The following is a 14,595-nucleotide window of genomic DNA, read 5'->3' on the forward strand; positions in this document are numbered from 1 at the left end:
CAGAGTCATTGCACACGCTGCTTCTTACATAACTCACACAGAGAAAATTAAACAGTAAAGCCGAACAAACCAATCGATCTAATAGGATGAGCTTTTGTCTGTTATATTTACTGTTCACAGTTTCAGCAAATACAGACTTGAATATAATCATCGTTTTATTATTCCTGATACTTGGGAAAATCTATGTACATTGGATTTGATAAACTGCTGTATAAATAGTAAATTAGATCAGAAGTAAACGTGTATTTGAAGTGAATATTGAGCGGCAGGACTGAACAGAGAGTGAGTGCAGTTTTTGTGCGGGTGTCTGTCACTGTGACTACAGTGGGTCACAGTGCTGTGCACAGCGACATCCTCATACAAAAACCTCAGTGATAGAGCTTGTTCAAATTGGTGATCAGCGTCACAGCAGGATCGTCAATGTAAATGAATTTTAAATAAAACAACGTTTGTAACTAATATTAGTTTGCACAAAGGTATAAAAATCTTCCACTTTATCACTGTTCACCGACTCGCTAAATCTGCACAGAGGGTTTTAAAGTGTTCTGATCCTCTTTATAAATGTAATGACCCGGACAAGCTGAAATAACTCACCCATTCGCTCTTGGAAGAGACAGTTAGTTTTTTGTGTGAGCAGTGAAATTAAATCTCTGTATTTTACAGTTAACAGTCTGCCGCAGTATTTGACACGCTGTGTCTCACTGTGATACCTGGCACAGCAGTTACTGTCAATGCAAAAAGCCCGTCAGCACTAATTCACTGAGGCTGGCTCAGTGCTCGCGTTTACAATCCAACTTTATTCACAGTGAAGCATTATTTATTTCCAGCACTGACAAAATAATAAGAATGAAAATAGAAATTTAGTGGTCGTTAGTTAGTCACAGTTGGTGATTTCAGTAACATTTCCATATCTGTGAAATATAAACCATTCGGTCATTTATGAAGAGAGAACGGTATCCACAAATATTAACATAATTTCCTGAAAATTAATCGTGAATTTTCTTTGCCGTTGGTTTGTGAATATTTAAAATAATGGTGGATTTCTGTCTATTTTGTGCAGGTGCGGTTATTGTATGGAGCTGCCCAGGGAATGTGACACTGTGACATCATGGGCTACTGGGGACAAGGCACCATGGTGACGGTGACTGCAGGTAAGAACCATTCCGTCATTTACCAACTGTTTTACTTGAGAATTTGTTTTATATTTTTCTGCATTTTCAAAATCCATTCGTTCACTGAAATGTGTTTTGGTGGATCATGTTTTGCGATGTTGTTGCAATGTTTCATTTGATTCTGCTGAAAGGGGGATATAGAATCCCGCGGTTTCTTGACAGAAAGATGCTGCTGAGGGATTCAGTCCCTGTTTGCTGTGATTTGGTGTTTATTTGCTGAGGATACTGTGTGGCCGGGTTACTTTAAATACAAAACGTGTGTTTTTACGATGTTTAATATCGGTTCTATCTAATATCTACAATTTGTACCGTCAATGCTTCACAGCTCCAGGGTCCCAGGTTCGATTCCCGGCTGGGTCACTGTCTGTGTGGAGTCTGCACGTCCTCCCCGTGTGTGCGTGGGTTTCCTCCGGGTGCTCCGGTTTCCTCCCACAGTCCAAAGATGTGCGGGTTAGGTGGATTGGCCATGCTAAATTGCCCATAGTGTAAGGTTAATGGGGGGATTGTTGGGTTACGGGTATACGGGTTACGTGGGTTTAAGTAAGGTGATCATTGCTCGGCACAACATCGAGGGCCGAAGGGCCTGTTCTGTGCTGTACTGTTCTATGTTCTATGTTCTATGTTCTGCACAAGTGTATGAGATCGATCCCAACATTGACAAAATGTGCTAAGTTTCTGTATTATCTTATTGAACATGTTCTGCTTACTGAAAGTGCTGATGGTATTATTCAGGTTTTCTGTTTAGTTTACCTGTTCGTTCATTTGATGAAATGGGGGTTTGGTGCATTCTAAATTGAAATGTTCTTGCAATGTTACATTTGATTCTTTTGGAAGTGTTTGTAGAATTGAGCTGCTTCTCCGTGATGTTTCACTCCTTCAGTGATGTGGTTTGGTGTTTTCCTGCTGAGGAATGTTTTTGGGTGACTTTGTGTAGGAAAGTTTGTGAAACGGTTTGGTGTGTCTGTATTGTTTCAACTCGGTGACACTGAGCGGTTACTCGGTTTGTGATTGAATGCAAAGGGTATACGTGTTTGAAACTGCTTGTCGCAGAGGACAGGGAGGCTGTTAGTGCATCTTGAAAAACAGTGAAAATTGCAGATTAAACTTTTACGTTTTCCGACAAATCCTTTCCGAGCACAGATTGTTGCTGCAATCACAGTTTGCCGTTTGTGCAAAGTTTAATCTCCGTGGCATCTGATGGTTGCAGCTTTTACCATCAACTGCAAACATTAAAAGCATTTAAATGTGTTTGAAAAATGACTCAGTATGAAAAAAATGGTTGAGTTTCAATATTTATTTGTTGTTAATATTCGAGCACCTCGCAATGCTATTGTTGTTATTCCACATTTCTGTTTAGTTTAATAATTTATACATTTGGTTACGAGCTGCTTTGCTGGATATTGATATTTTCTTGCAATATTAAGTTTGATCCACTTCGGTGTAGAATTGAGCTGCTTCTCCATAAACGGGTTTCAGTCCTTCATTGATGTAATTTAGTGTTTTGTTCTGCTGAGGAGATTGTGTATCTGGGTGACTTTAAATGATTCAGATCTGTCAAACGGTTCAGCGTTTCTGCATTGTTTCTGCATTGTTTAAACTCCGTGACACTGAGCGGTTGCACGTTTTCTGGTTGAATGCAAACAGTCTAGGCGTTTGAAAATGCTTGAAGGGCGATTGTCGGGAAAAAAAAACAGCCAGGCTTAAGAAAATAATCTAATAAAGATATATTGATGCATTTTGTAATTTTAACTGATGCTTCCAGATTAAACGAAATAGTGACTGAAACGCCCATGCAGAACACAGTAACATGTATATAATTCATACAATTGCAATGCGGTGATACAACTCTATATTAACCAAGGGTTATTTTAGATTAATATAATTCAGCATCAATCACCTTTCACAATCCTGCTGTGTTCTGCACGAGGTTGACATGACCGGACAGGTTTCTCGGCTGGAAATACTTTGTAGTTCCAGTTATTCTATTATTTCAGTGCCGCTGCAACCATATTGTACCTCCACTGTAATGCGTAGTTGGATAGCGAGGGAATTATCACCAATCTAATCTTAAACAGGTTTCTGAGATGTGGAAGTCGCTGCAAATCAATGAATTGTTCCCATGATATTATTTGTATTATAGGAAAGTTCAGATTGCATATGGCAAGAGATTGAAAAGTAAAAGCTTGAATGTCAAACCGATGTATTTATTTACAAAAGGTTAACAGTACCTTTGCATTTTATAATGACATCCTGTCTCCCACGGCTGTGCTCTACACACGATAGAATTATAGGAAGAACAGATGATAGGAAAGAAGGAATGATTATATCTTAGCTTTAGGCTTAAAAGTTATTAAATGCTAAATTCAACAACAAATTCTCCACTTGCTCATAATGGGTGAGTTTTGCAAATGATTTGAACAAACTCAGCTGTTCTCGTTATATTCATTACTTTCTGAGAATAGATGGAGTTTATGATTTATCAATGTGTTCAGAAAGGTGCAGATTTTACACATTTGTAGTTCGAATAGAGCAATTTGAGTTTAAAAAAATGTGAATTTAGTCAATTAAATGTTAAGATGATTCCATCGAGTAAGTTGGAGTTTACTGTTCAACATTGTTTGATTGTCAGGTTGTTTTAATTAAATCCCAATTATTTCACAAAGCTCTGGGTAAAAACAAATTGGGGATTATTGAATGCTATTTTTATTATATTCATTATTATAGTACAGATAATCGAATAAATATTTAGCTGACAATTAACAATAACTTACAATACAATATCAGTGAGAATTAATTCAATATAAATGATCTCCTACAATTGAGTTGTATCCTGGCGTGCAATATCTCAAATGTCTTAGATAATTTTAATAATATCTGAAATTAATTGAGGAAACCATACATTTCTTTATACTGCTGTGTGCAGCTAAATTCTTTTTCTGATTACATTCTTTTGCCCTGATTCTTTTTCTGATTACATTTAATTGTGTTTTTAGATCATATCAGTGGGTAATGTGAATATTTCCTGGTTTGTTTAATTATTGCCCTGTCACTGAGTCTCTGTTCTGTCAATAATCTACCCTGAATCTGTAATATTTAATCTGCTCATTTTCAGCAAAACTACTTTTTGCCCAATTATCGAGTTTTGAGATAGACAGAGAGAAATTGTTAAAAACCAAACGCAGTTTTGAAATTAATGTCAGTTTAATTTCAAATTAGTCACTAAATTATTGTTGTCGGAAGTTGGCCATTGATAAATTAAAATCAAACAGTTTCATGAAACTGACAGATTGAACAGATCTATCTGCTGGAACTCGATTGTTGCCATGTGTGTCTGTTCAGTTTCTGTGCGCGCGGTCACTGTGCTGGGACCAGGAATCTTCCTGACTGGTTGTAAATCTTCTGCTTCATTTTCCAATATTTCAGGGAGTGCAATTTGATCAAGCCCTTCAATAAAACTTGTGTATGTGTGAAATGTGGAAATTGTACTTGATGTTTGACTAGGCGACTCAGAAAGGGGATTCCAAACCCAGATAATGACAGTCAGAAAGAATTCAGCAGCACCAGACAGGCTGGAGAAGGAGATTTGGTTGATTTTTAAGCAGTGATATATTGGTCTTGGGAATTTTCGATTCGGCAATGTAGAGAGCGATTTATTGGGTTACATTCCGTGCTGTGGCAGTCCTTGATCTATTTAATGGCTCACTCACACAGCCTCAGTCACACAGCCTCACTCACACAGCCTCACTCACACAGCCTCACTCAACAGCCTCACTCTCACAGTCTCACTCACACAGCCTCACTCACACACCTCACTCACATACCCTCACTCACACAGCCTCACTCACACAACCTGACTCACACAGCCTCACTCACACCCTCACTCACATACGCTCACTCACACAGCCTCACTCACATCTCACTCACACAGCCTCACTCACAACCTCACTCACACAGCCTCACTCACACAGCCTCACTCATACAGCCTCACTCACAGCCTCACTCACCCACCCTCACTCACATAGCCTCACTCATACAGCCTCACTCACACACCCTCACTCACACAGCCTCACTCACACAACCTCACTCACACACCCTCACTCACACAGCCTCACTCACACTGCCCACTCACACAGCCCACTCACACAGCCTCACTCACACACCCTCACTCACACTACCCTCACTCACACAGCCTCACTCACACAGCCTCACACACCCTCACTCACACAGTCACTCACACACCATCACTCACTCACACAGCCTCACTCACACAGCGTCAGTCACACAGCCTCACTCAGACACACTCACTCACTACCCTCACTCACACACCTTCATACAGCCTCACTCACACAGCCTCACTCACACCCTCACTCACACACCCTCACTCACACAGCCTCACTCACACAGCCTCACTCACACACCCTCACTCACACAGCCTCACTCACACAGCCTCACTCACAGAGCCCACTCACACAGCCTCACTCACACACCCTCACTCACAACCTCACTCACACACCCTCACCACACAGCCTCACTCACACAGCTCACTACACGCCTCACTCACACACCCTCACTCACACAGCCTCACTCACACAGCCTCACTCACAGCCTCACTCACACAGCCTCACTCACACACCCTCACTCACAGAGCCTCACTCACACAGCCTCACACACACCCTCACTCACACAGCCTCACTCACACCATCACTCACTACACAGCCTCACACACAGCCTCACTCACACACCCTCACCCACACACCCTCACCACACACCTCACCCACACAGCCTCACTCACACAGCCTCACTCACACAGCCTCACTCACACACTCACTCACACAGCCTCACTCACACAGCCTCACTCACACAGCCTCACTCACACAGCCTCACCACAGCCTCACTCACACACCCTCACCACACTCACTCACACAGCCTCACTCACACACCCACTCACATACGCTCACTCACACAGCCTCACTCACACAGCCCTCACACACAGCCTCACTCACAGACGCAATCTCCTCACACAGCCTCACTCACACAGCCTCACTCACAGACACAACCTCACTCACACAGCCTCACTCACACCCCCTCACTCACACACCCTCACTCACTCACTCCCCTCCCTCTCACAACCTCACTCACTCAAACAGCCTCACTCACTATAACACCCTCACTCACCATCACTCTCTCACACTCATTGACTCACACTTGCTAGCCCAACATAAATTGCTCACTCTCATTCACCCGCACTCATTCACACACCCTCAGTCCACCTTAGTACACACTGGTTCACCACCCACCCTCACTCACTCAGCATCACACACCACCCTCACCATCCTCACTAATCCTCAGTCATGGAACCTCACTCAGTCACCCTTACTCATTCACCCTCAGTCACACACCTTCACACAACCATCATCACCCATTCATCCTCCCTCACTCACTCTTCCTTGCTCACCCACCCTCATTCATTCACCTACCGACCTCATTCACCTTCATTCAGTAACCCACCCACGCACCTCACTCAGCTTAACACACCCACCTCATTCATCCTCATTCAGACTCTCAGCTCAATCAATCACCACATCATCACTCACCCTCATTCACTCACCACCTTCCTCACTCATCACCTCACTCACTACCCACCCACCCTCACTTACTCACGCTCATCACACACCTTCACACACTCACCAGTCACTTACCCTCATCCACCCACCCTCACTTACTCACGCTCAGTCACACACCTTCACACACCAGTCACTTACCTCATCCACCCTCACTTACTCACGCTCAGTCACCACCTTCACACACTCACCCTCATTCACTTACCTTCACCCACCCATGCTCACTTGCCCGCAGTCACACTGCCCTCACTTACTACCCCTCATTCACCCACAACCCTCACTTACTCACCCTCAGTCAGACAGCCTCACACACTCACTCATTCACCTCACTCACCCATGCTCACTCGCCCACACACTGCCCCTCACTTACTCACCTCACTCACTCACCCACCCACCCTCGATTACCTTAATTCAGTAACTTACCCTCACTCAGTCACCCACATTCACTAACACACTGACTCACCCACTCCACTCCCAACTCTCATTCACTCAACCTCACTGACACCCTCAATCACTCACCTCACTCACTCTCTCACTCACTCAGCCACCCTCAGTAAACTACCCTAATTCAGCTCCACTCACTCAACATCACACCCACCATCACTCACCCATCATCTCGCATTCACCACCCTCACTCACACAGCCTCACTCACACAGCCTCACGCACACAGCCTCACTCACACAGCCTCACTCACACACCCTCACTCAGCCTCACTCACACACACTCACTCACCCTCACTCACTACCCTCATTCACACAGCCTCACTCACACAGCCTCACTCACACACCCCACTCACCACACACTCACTCACTACCCTCACTCACACAGCCTGACCACACACCCTCACTCACACACCCTCACTCACACAGCCTCACTCACACCCTCACTCACACAGCTTCACTCACACACCCTCACTCACACAGCCTCACTCACACAGCCTCACTCACACACCCTCACTCACACAGCCTCACTCACACCCTCACTCACACACCCTCACTCATACAGCCTCACTCACACAGCCTCACTCACAGCCTCACTCACAGACACAGCCTCACTCACACAGCCTCACTCACACAGCCTCACGCACACAGCCTCACTCACACAGCCTCACTCACACAGCCTCACTCACACAGCCTCACTCACACAGCCTCACTCACACAGCCTCACTCACTCACACAGCCTCACACACAGCCTCACTCACAGTCTCATCCACAGCCTCACTCTACACCCTCACTCACACACCCTGACTCACACAGCCTGACTCACACAGCCTGACTCACACAGCCTCACTCACAGACACAGCCTCACTCACAGCCTCACTCACAGCCTCACTCACACAGCCCACTCACCCACTCCTCATCACACAGCCTCACTCACACGCCTCATCACCACCCTCACTCACACACCTTCACTCACACAGCCTCATCACACACCTCACTCACACAGCCTCACTCACACAGCCTCACTCACACAGCCTCACGCGCACAGCCTCACTCACACAGCCTCACTCACACAGCCTCACTCCACAGCCTCACACACACTCTCACTCACACACTCACTCACAGACACAGCCTCACTCACACCCCTCACTCACACAGCCTCACTCACACACCCTCACTCACACACACCCACTCACAGCCCACTCACACACCCTCACTCTCACAGCCTCATTCACACAGCCTCACTCACACAGCCTCACTCACACAGCCTCACTCACACAGCCTCACTCACACAGCCTCACTCACACACACTCACTCACACACCCTCACTCACACACCCTCACTCTCACAACCTCACTCACACACCCTCACTCACACAGCCTCACTCACACACCTCACTCACACAGCCTCACTCACATATCCTCACTCACACAGCCTCACTCACACAGCCTCACTCACACAGCCTCAGTCTCACAACCTCACTCGCACACCCTCACTCACACAGCCTCACTCACACAGCCTCACTCACACAGCCTCACTCACACACCCTCACTCACACAGCCTCACTCACACACCTCACTCACACACCCTCACTCACACACCCTCACTCACACAGCCTCACTCACACAGCCTCACTCACACAGCCTCACTCACAAAGCGTCTCTCACCCACCATTTCCCATGCGCCTTCACTCACAATCTCGCCCATCCTCATTCACACACCCTCACTCATGTTCCCTCACACACACTCACTCAGCCACCCTCACTTACACACACTCATGCACCCACCCTCTTTCACCCACTCTCACTCAACCTCACACCACCCACTCTCATTCACTTACCTTCACTCACTCACCCTCACTTACTCACACTCACTCACCCTCACACTCACTCTCATTAACTCACTCACCCAACCTCATTCAATTACCCTCATTCTCTAACATTCACTCACTCATGCACTCACTCTCACTCACTCACCCTCACTCACCCGCTAACTGTCACGTACACTCCTGGCTCACTCACCCTCACTCATCACCCTCACTGAATCACCCTCTCTCATTCAGCCTCACTCCTTCACCCTCACTCAATCACCCTCGCTCAATCACCCTCATTCAATCACCCTCACTCAATCACCCTCACTCAATCACCCTCACTCAATCACCCTCACTCAATCACCCTCACTCACTCACCCTCACTCATTCACCCTCAGTCATTCACCCTCACTAATGCACTCTCATTCATTCACCTCCCCTCACCCTCCCTCACCCTCCCTCACTCAGTCACCTTCACTCTCATGTTCACTGCACACCTTCACTCACAAACTCACCCTCCCAGCCTCACTCAGCCAGCCTCACTTATTCTCCACCTCTCACTCACTGCCCCTCACCCATCCAGACCCATCCACCCTCAGTGACATACCCTCACCCATTTACCCTCACTCCATCAACCACCCATTCTCTCCCACTCATCAACACTCCAACCGTTACTCAGTTACTCACTCACCCATACTTATTCTCTACCCCACTCAGTTACTCACTCACCCACACTCACTCTCCTACCTTCATTCAGTTACTCACTCACCCACACTCACTTCCTACCCTCACTCTTACTCACTCACCCACACTCACTCTCCTACCCTCACTCAGTTACCGACTCGCCCACACTCACTCTCCTACACTCACTCAGTTACTCACTCACCCACACTCACTCTCCTACCCTCACTCAGTTACTCACTCACCTGCACTCACTCTCCTACCCTCACTCAGTTACTCACTCCCTCACTCACTCTCCTACCCTCACTCAGTTACTCACTCACCCACACTCACTCTACTACCCTCACTCAGTTACTCACTCACCCACACTCACTCTACTACCCTCACTCAGTTAAACATTCCCCCGCACTCACTCTCCTACCCTCACTCAGTTACTCACTCACCCGCACTCACTCTCCTACCCTCACTCAGTTACCCACTCACCCACACTCAAACTCCTACATTCACTCAGTTACCCACTCACCCACATTCACTCTACTACCCTCACTCAGTTACTCACTCACCCACACTCACTCCAACCCTCACTCAGTTACTCACTCACCCGCACTCACTCTCCTATCTTCATTCAGTTACTCACTCACGCGCACTAACTCTCCCACCCTCACTCAGTTACTCACTCACTCTCCTACCCTCACTCAGTTACTCACTCACCCGCACTCACTCTCCTCACTCACTCACTCACCCACTCACTCTCCTACCCTCACTCACCCACACTCATTCTCCTACCCTCCTCACCTACTCACACATCCTCTCTCACTGATGCTCAGGAAATGGGCACGGGAGCGTCTGCAACGGGGGAGGAATGGAGAACTGGAGCGAAACTGATGACGAGGCGCCCGAATGTGGCTGCATGACTCGGGATTCCCGGAGCCGGAGGAAAGTGCAGAGAGCCGGGGGAAGGCGCAGAGAGCCGGGGGAGGAGCAGAGAGCCGGGGAAGGGCAGAGAGCCGGGGGAAAGGGCAGAGAGCTGGGGAAGGTGCAGAGAGCCGGTGGAGTAGCAGAGAGCCGGAGGAAAATCCATGGAGTGGGTCATAAGCGATAAGAATCGGGGTAAAGCGAACCGTGCTGGTGAAAAGATCAGAAAGCCCGCACAAAGTGCCAGGAACCGGGAAAAGCATAAAGAACTGGAAAAGTGCAGCACACATGGGCAAAACACAAAGAGCAGGATGACAATGCCGAGTCGAGAGAAAGTGCAGAGATGCGGAGGAAAGCGCAGAGAGCCGTGAAAAAGAGCAGAGAGCTAAAGAAAGTGAAGGGACCAGGAGAAAGGTACAGAAATCCAGCGGGAACGGCAGAGAGAGGGGAACGCACAGGGAGCGCGGGGCGGGGTGCGGGGGATTGCAGACAACCCGGTGTCAGTGACAGGCGGAATGTGAAACTGCACAATCAACACAGGCAGGAGCTTACTGAATGGGGAGGAGACTCGACAGACCGAATGGCCGACTCCTGCTGTTAATGTGCAGGATCCTAAAATTAGAATGTTGCAATTACTCAAATGTAGAGTTTTATTGTAATTATATAAATGTGCATTCAGTTAGCTGGATTGTGACGTACACAGCTCAGTTAGCTGGATTGTGACGTACACAGCTCAGTTAGCTGGATTGTGACGTACACAGCGCAGTACTGGATTGTGACGTACAGCTCAGTCAGCTGGATTGTGACGTACACAGCTCAGTCAGCTGGATTGTGACGTACAACTCAGTCAGCTGGATTGTGACGTACACACTCAGCAGACTGTGACGTACACAGCTCATTAGCTGGACTTGACGTACACAGCTCAGTTAGCTGGATTGTGACGTACACAGCTCAGTTAGCTGGATTGTGACATACACAGCTCAGTTTGCTGGATTGTGACGTACACAGCTCAGTTTGCTGGATTGTGGTACACAGCTCAGTGAGCTGGATTGTGACGTACACGGCTCAGTCAGCTGGGGGCTGGTTCGTGATGAAGATCAATCCCAGCAGCGCGGGTTCAATTGCTGCACCGGCTGAGGTTATTGATAAAGACCCCCATTCTCAACCTTTGCCCTGGCCTGAGGTGTGGTGACCCTCAGGTTAAATCACCACCAGTCAGCTCTCAAAAGGAGAGAGCAGACTCCGGGTCTATGGGACATTACATTTTGTTTACATGATGGCTGACATAATGGGGAAAATCATCCGCTCTTCGCTTTCGCTTTCAATCCAATGCAAATTACATCATTCAGATTACATCAAATGTTGTTTTATGTGATAGAGACGGAGAAAGATGTGAGTTTCTAATGAGGGGCAAACGGTGTTGGTTCTCAAATGATAGAACTAATAGAAGCTGAAATGTAGATGTACATTTGTTAGGAAAATGTTGGAATAAACACATAGTTCTCGTCAAATTTTGAAATGTTTGGTTACTGAATAAATACAATCCCAGAGTCTAACTGTTGAATGGGCCATTCTCTCCCAGCGACACCGTCTCCGCCCACTCTCTACAGCCTGGTCTCCTCCTGCCAGCAACACAACACCGACGGCTCCGTGACCTTCGGCTGTTTGGCGATGGACTACTCCCCAGAAATCACCAGCCTTACCTGGAAGAAAGATGGGCAGCTGATCGCCACTGGAGTTAAGAAATACCCGTCAGTGAGAAACAAGAAGGGAACCTACACCCTGAGCAGCCAGTTAACCATCACCGAGTCAGAGGGGGAATGCAGCAAAATCAGCTGTGAGGTTCGACACAGCGGCTCAGCCAAGAGCATTGGAATGACATGTAAGTGTTGTGGAATCTGTGAGAATCAGAAACCTATGATTATCTTGTATAGGGTCTTGGATATAACTAATTTTAATACTCTGCATTTCTGATCCCTGGAAAATCAAGCTTTGTGTCTATTGACCACAAACATGTTTTAAAGCATATGAACTCATTTTTTCATCAATTTCTTCTGCAAGAAATATCTAATTGTGTTTCTTGAAGGTCCCAGAATTTATGCTCCAAATGTTCTCCTCACCGTGAGTTCCAGTGAAGAAATCACAAGACAGAAATTTGCAACCATCGTCTGTTCAATTAACGATTTCCAGCCAAATTCAATCACGGTGAAGTGGCTGAAGAATGGACAACCCATGGGTTCAGGAATTGTCACCTCTCCCGCCTGTGAAGTGAACGGGAACTTCTCAGCGAGCAGTCGGCTGACACTCTCCGCTGGGGAATGGTTCAGCAGAGCGGTCTATACCTGCCAGGTCACTCATCAAGAGGTCACCCAAAGTTACAACATCACCGCGTCTGGTAAGAGACACAAACAGAGGAAAGAATAAATCATCCTGCATTCTGATGTTAATCCAAATCAGGAATTTACTGAAGTTAGTACAAAGCACAGAATAACTTCTAATTTACTGCCATGTAGTTTGTGTTTCATTCTGACGGAAAAGCTGCATTAGGATTGCTCACCATTCAGGATTTGATCAGTATAGAAATACATGTTTGCTCTAATTTGAAGTCATTTAGTGAGTGAGGTGGCCTTGATATCAGCTTTATCCTGAGACCGCTGCTTATATTTGAGAGTCAGTGGGTGTCTGAAACACTTTACTGATAACAGCTCCGGGACGAAAGTGTTGGAAAGTTCAATCCAATCTATTTATAAATAAGCCCTCAGTACTTCGTTCCTGAGATCAGCACTTGAGTATTTGTATTGGGAATGCTGCAATACTGATTCGTTAGAATGGCATCGGGGCTGACTGTATTTCATAATGAGAGTTTACACTGACCAAACGTGTATAGAAGATTAATGGCGATCATTAGAAGTCTCGAAGTTGATTCATTCCCATTGAGTGAGTGAAGGCTGAATCCTGCTGTCCTGATTCTGAAGATGAAACTTGGGTTGATTTCCACTTTTTTCATTCACAGATCCTTCCGTTTGCACTGTTGCCTCAGTAACAATACTGCCACCACCAATAGAACAGGTCTTGCTGGAGGCGACTGTAACCTTAACCTGCGTCATTTCGAATGCTCCTTATGGAGTCAACGTGTCCTGGAGTGAAGCGAAGAAGCCGCTGAAATCAGAGATTGCCGACCAGCCTGGGGCAGATACTGAGAGCGTGGTCAGCAAATTAAACATCTCGACACAAGCCTGGCTGAGTGGGGCTGTGTTTGACTGTGTGGCGAGCCATCAGGACCTGCCAACCCTTTAAGAATTTCAATCCACAAAAAATAGGTGAGCGGTGAGACTGAAGCAATAAGTGAGTCATTGTGTCTATTTCTAGTGTCAGTGCAGCGGTCAGTATTTAGCATTCAGTGTATTTATGGTCCATTCTGATTGGTAATTCCACTAACTAAATACTCTGGGCCCTCAGAGTTTAAGGGGGAAATTGATATGTAGCAGAATGAACAATGAATTGAAAACAGTGATATTGGGTTTAGACGGAGCGAGACCATAGACCACAAGATTTAGGAGCAGATGAAGGCCATTGGGCCCATCAACAGCGGCCCAGCCTTCAGTGAGGTCATGACTGATCTGCTGTGATAATCTTCAACTCCTCTTTCCCACCTTATCCCCATATCTCTTGACGCTTTTACTAATTGAAAATGTTTCTCTCTCAACCTTGAACATACTGAACAACCCAGAATCTACAGCCCCCTGCGTTAAATAATTCCACAGCTTCACTACTCTCTTGGAGAGGAAATTCCTTCTCATCTCGGTCTGAAATGGGCGAACCCTCACTTTGTGACCATGCGCTCTGCTCCTAGACGCTCCTACAAGGGAAAACAATCTCACAGCGTCTATCCTAAGAAGCTCCCGGAGAATATTTCATGTCTCAAGTAGGTCGCCTTGATTCCTCTAAACTCCAA

General features: G+C 46.5%; 1 gene segment (V, D, J or C); it reads left to right on the forward strand.

Moving 5' to 3' along the window:
• The first annotated feature begins 1,009 nt into the window (after positions 1-1,009).
• LOC119959470 lies at positions 1,010-13,957 on the forward strand. The segment is given in 4 exon segments: positions 1,010-1,151; positions 12,223-12,522; positions 12,727-13,035; positions 13,654-13,957. Coding segments are annotated over 4 exon segments (936 nt in total).
• Positions 13,958-14,595: the final 638 nt, after the last annotated feature.

Source organism: Scyliorhinus canicula, unplaced genomic scaffold (assembly GCF_902713615.1).
Source record: "Scyliorhinus canicula unplaced genomic scaffold, sScyCan1.1, whole genome shotgun sequence".
In the NCBI taxonomy this organism is placed as follows: Eukaryota; Metazoa; Chordata; class Chondrichthyes; order Carcharhiniformes; family Scyliorhinidae; genus Scyliorhinus; species Scyliorhinus canicula.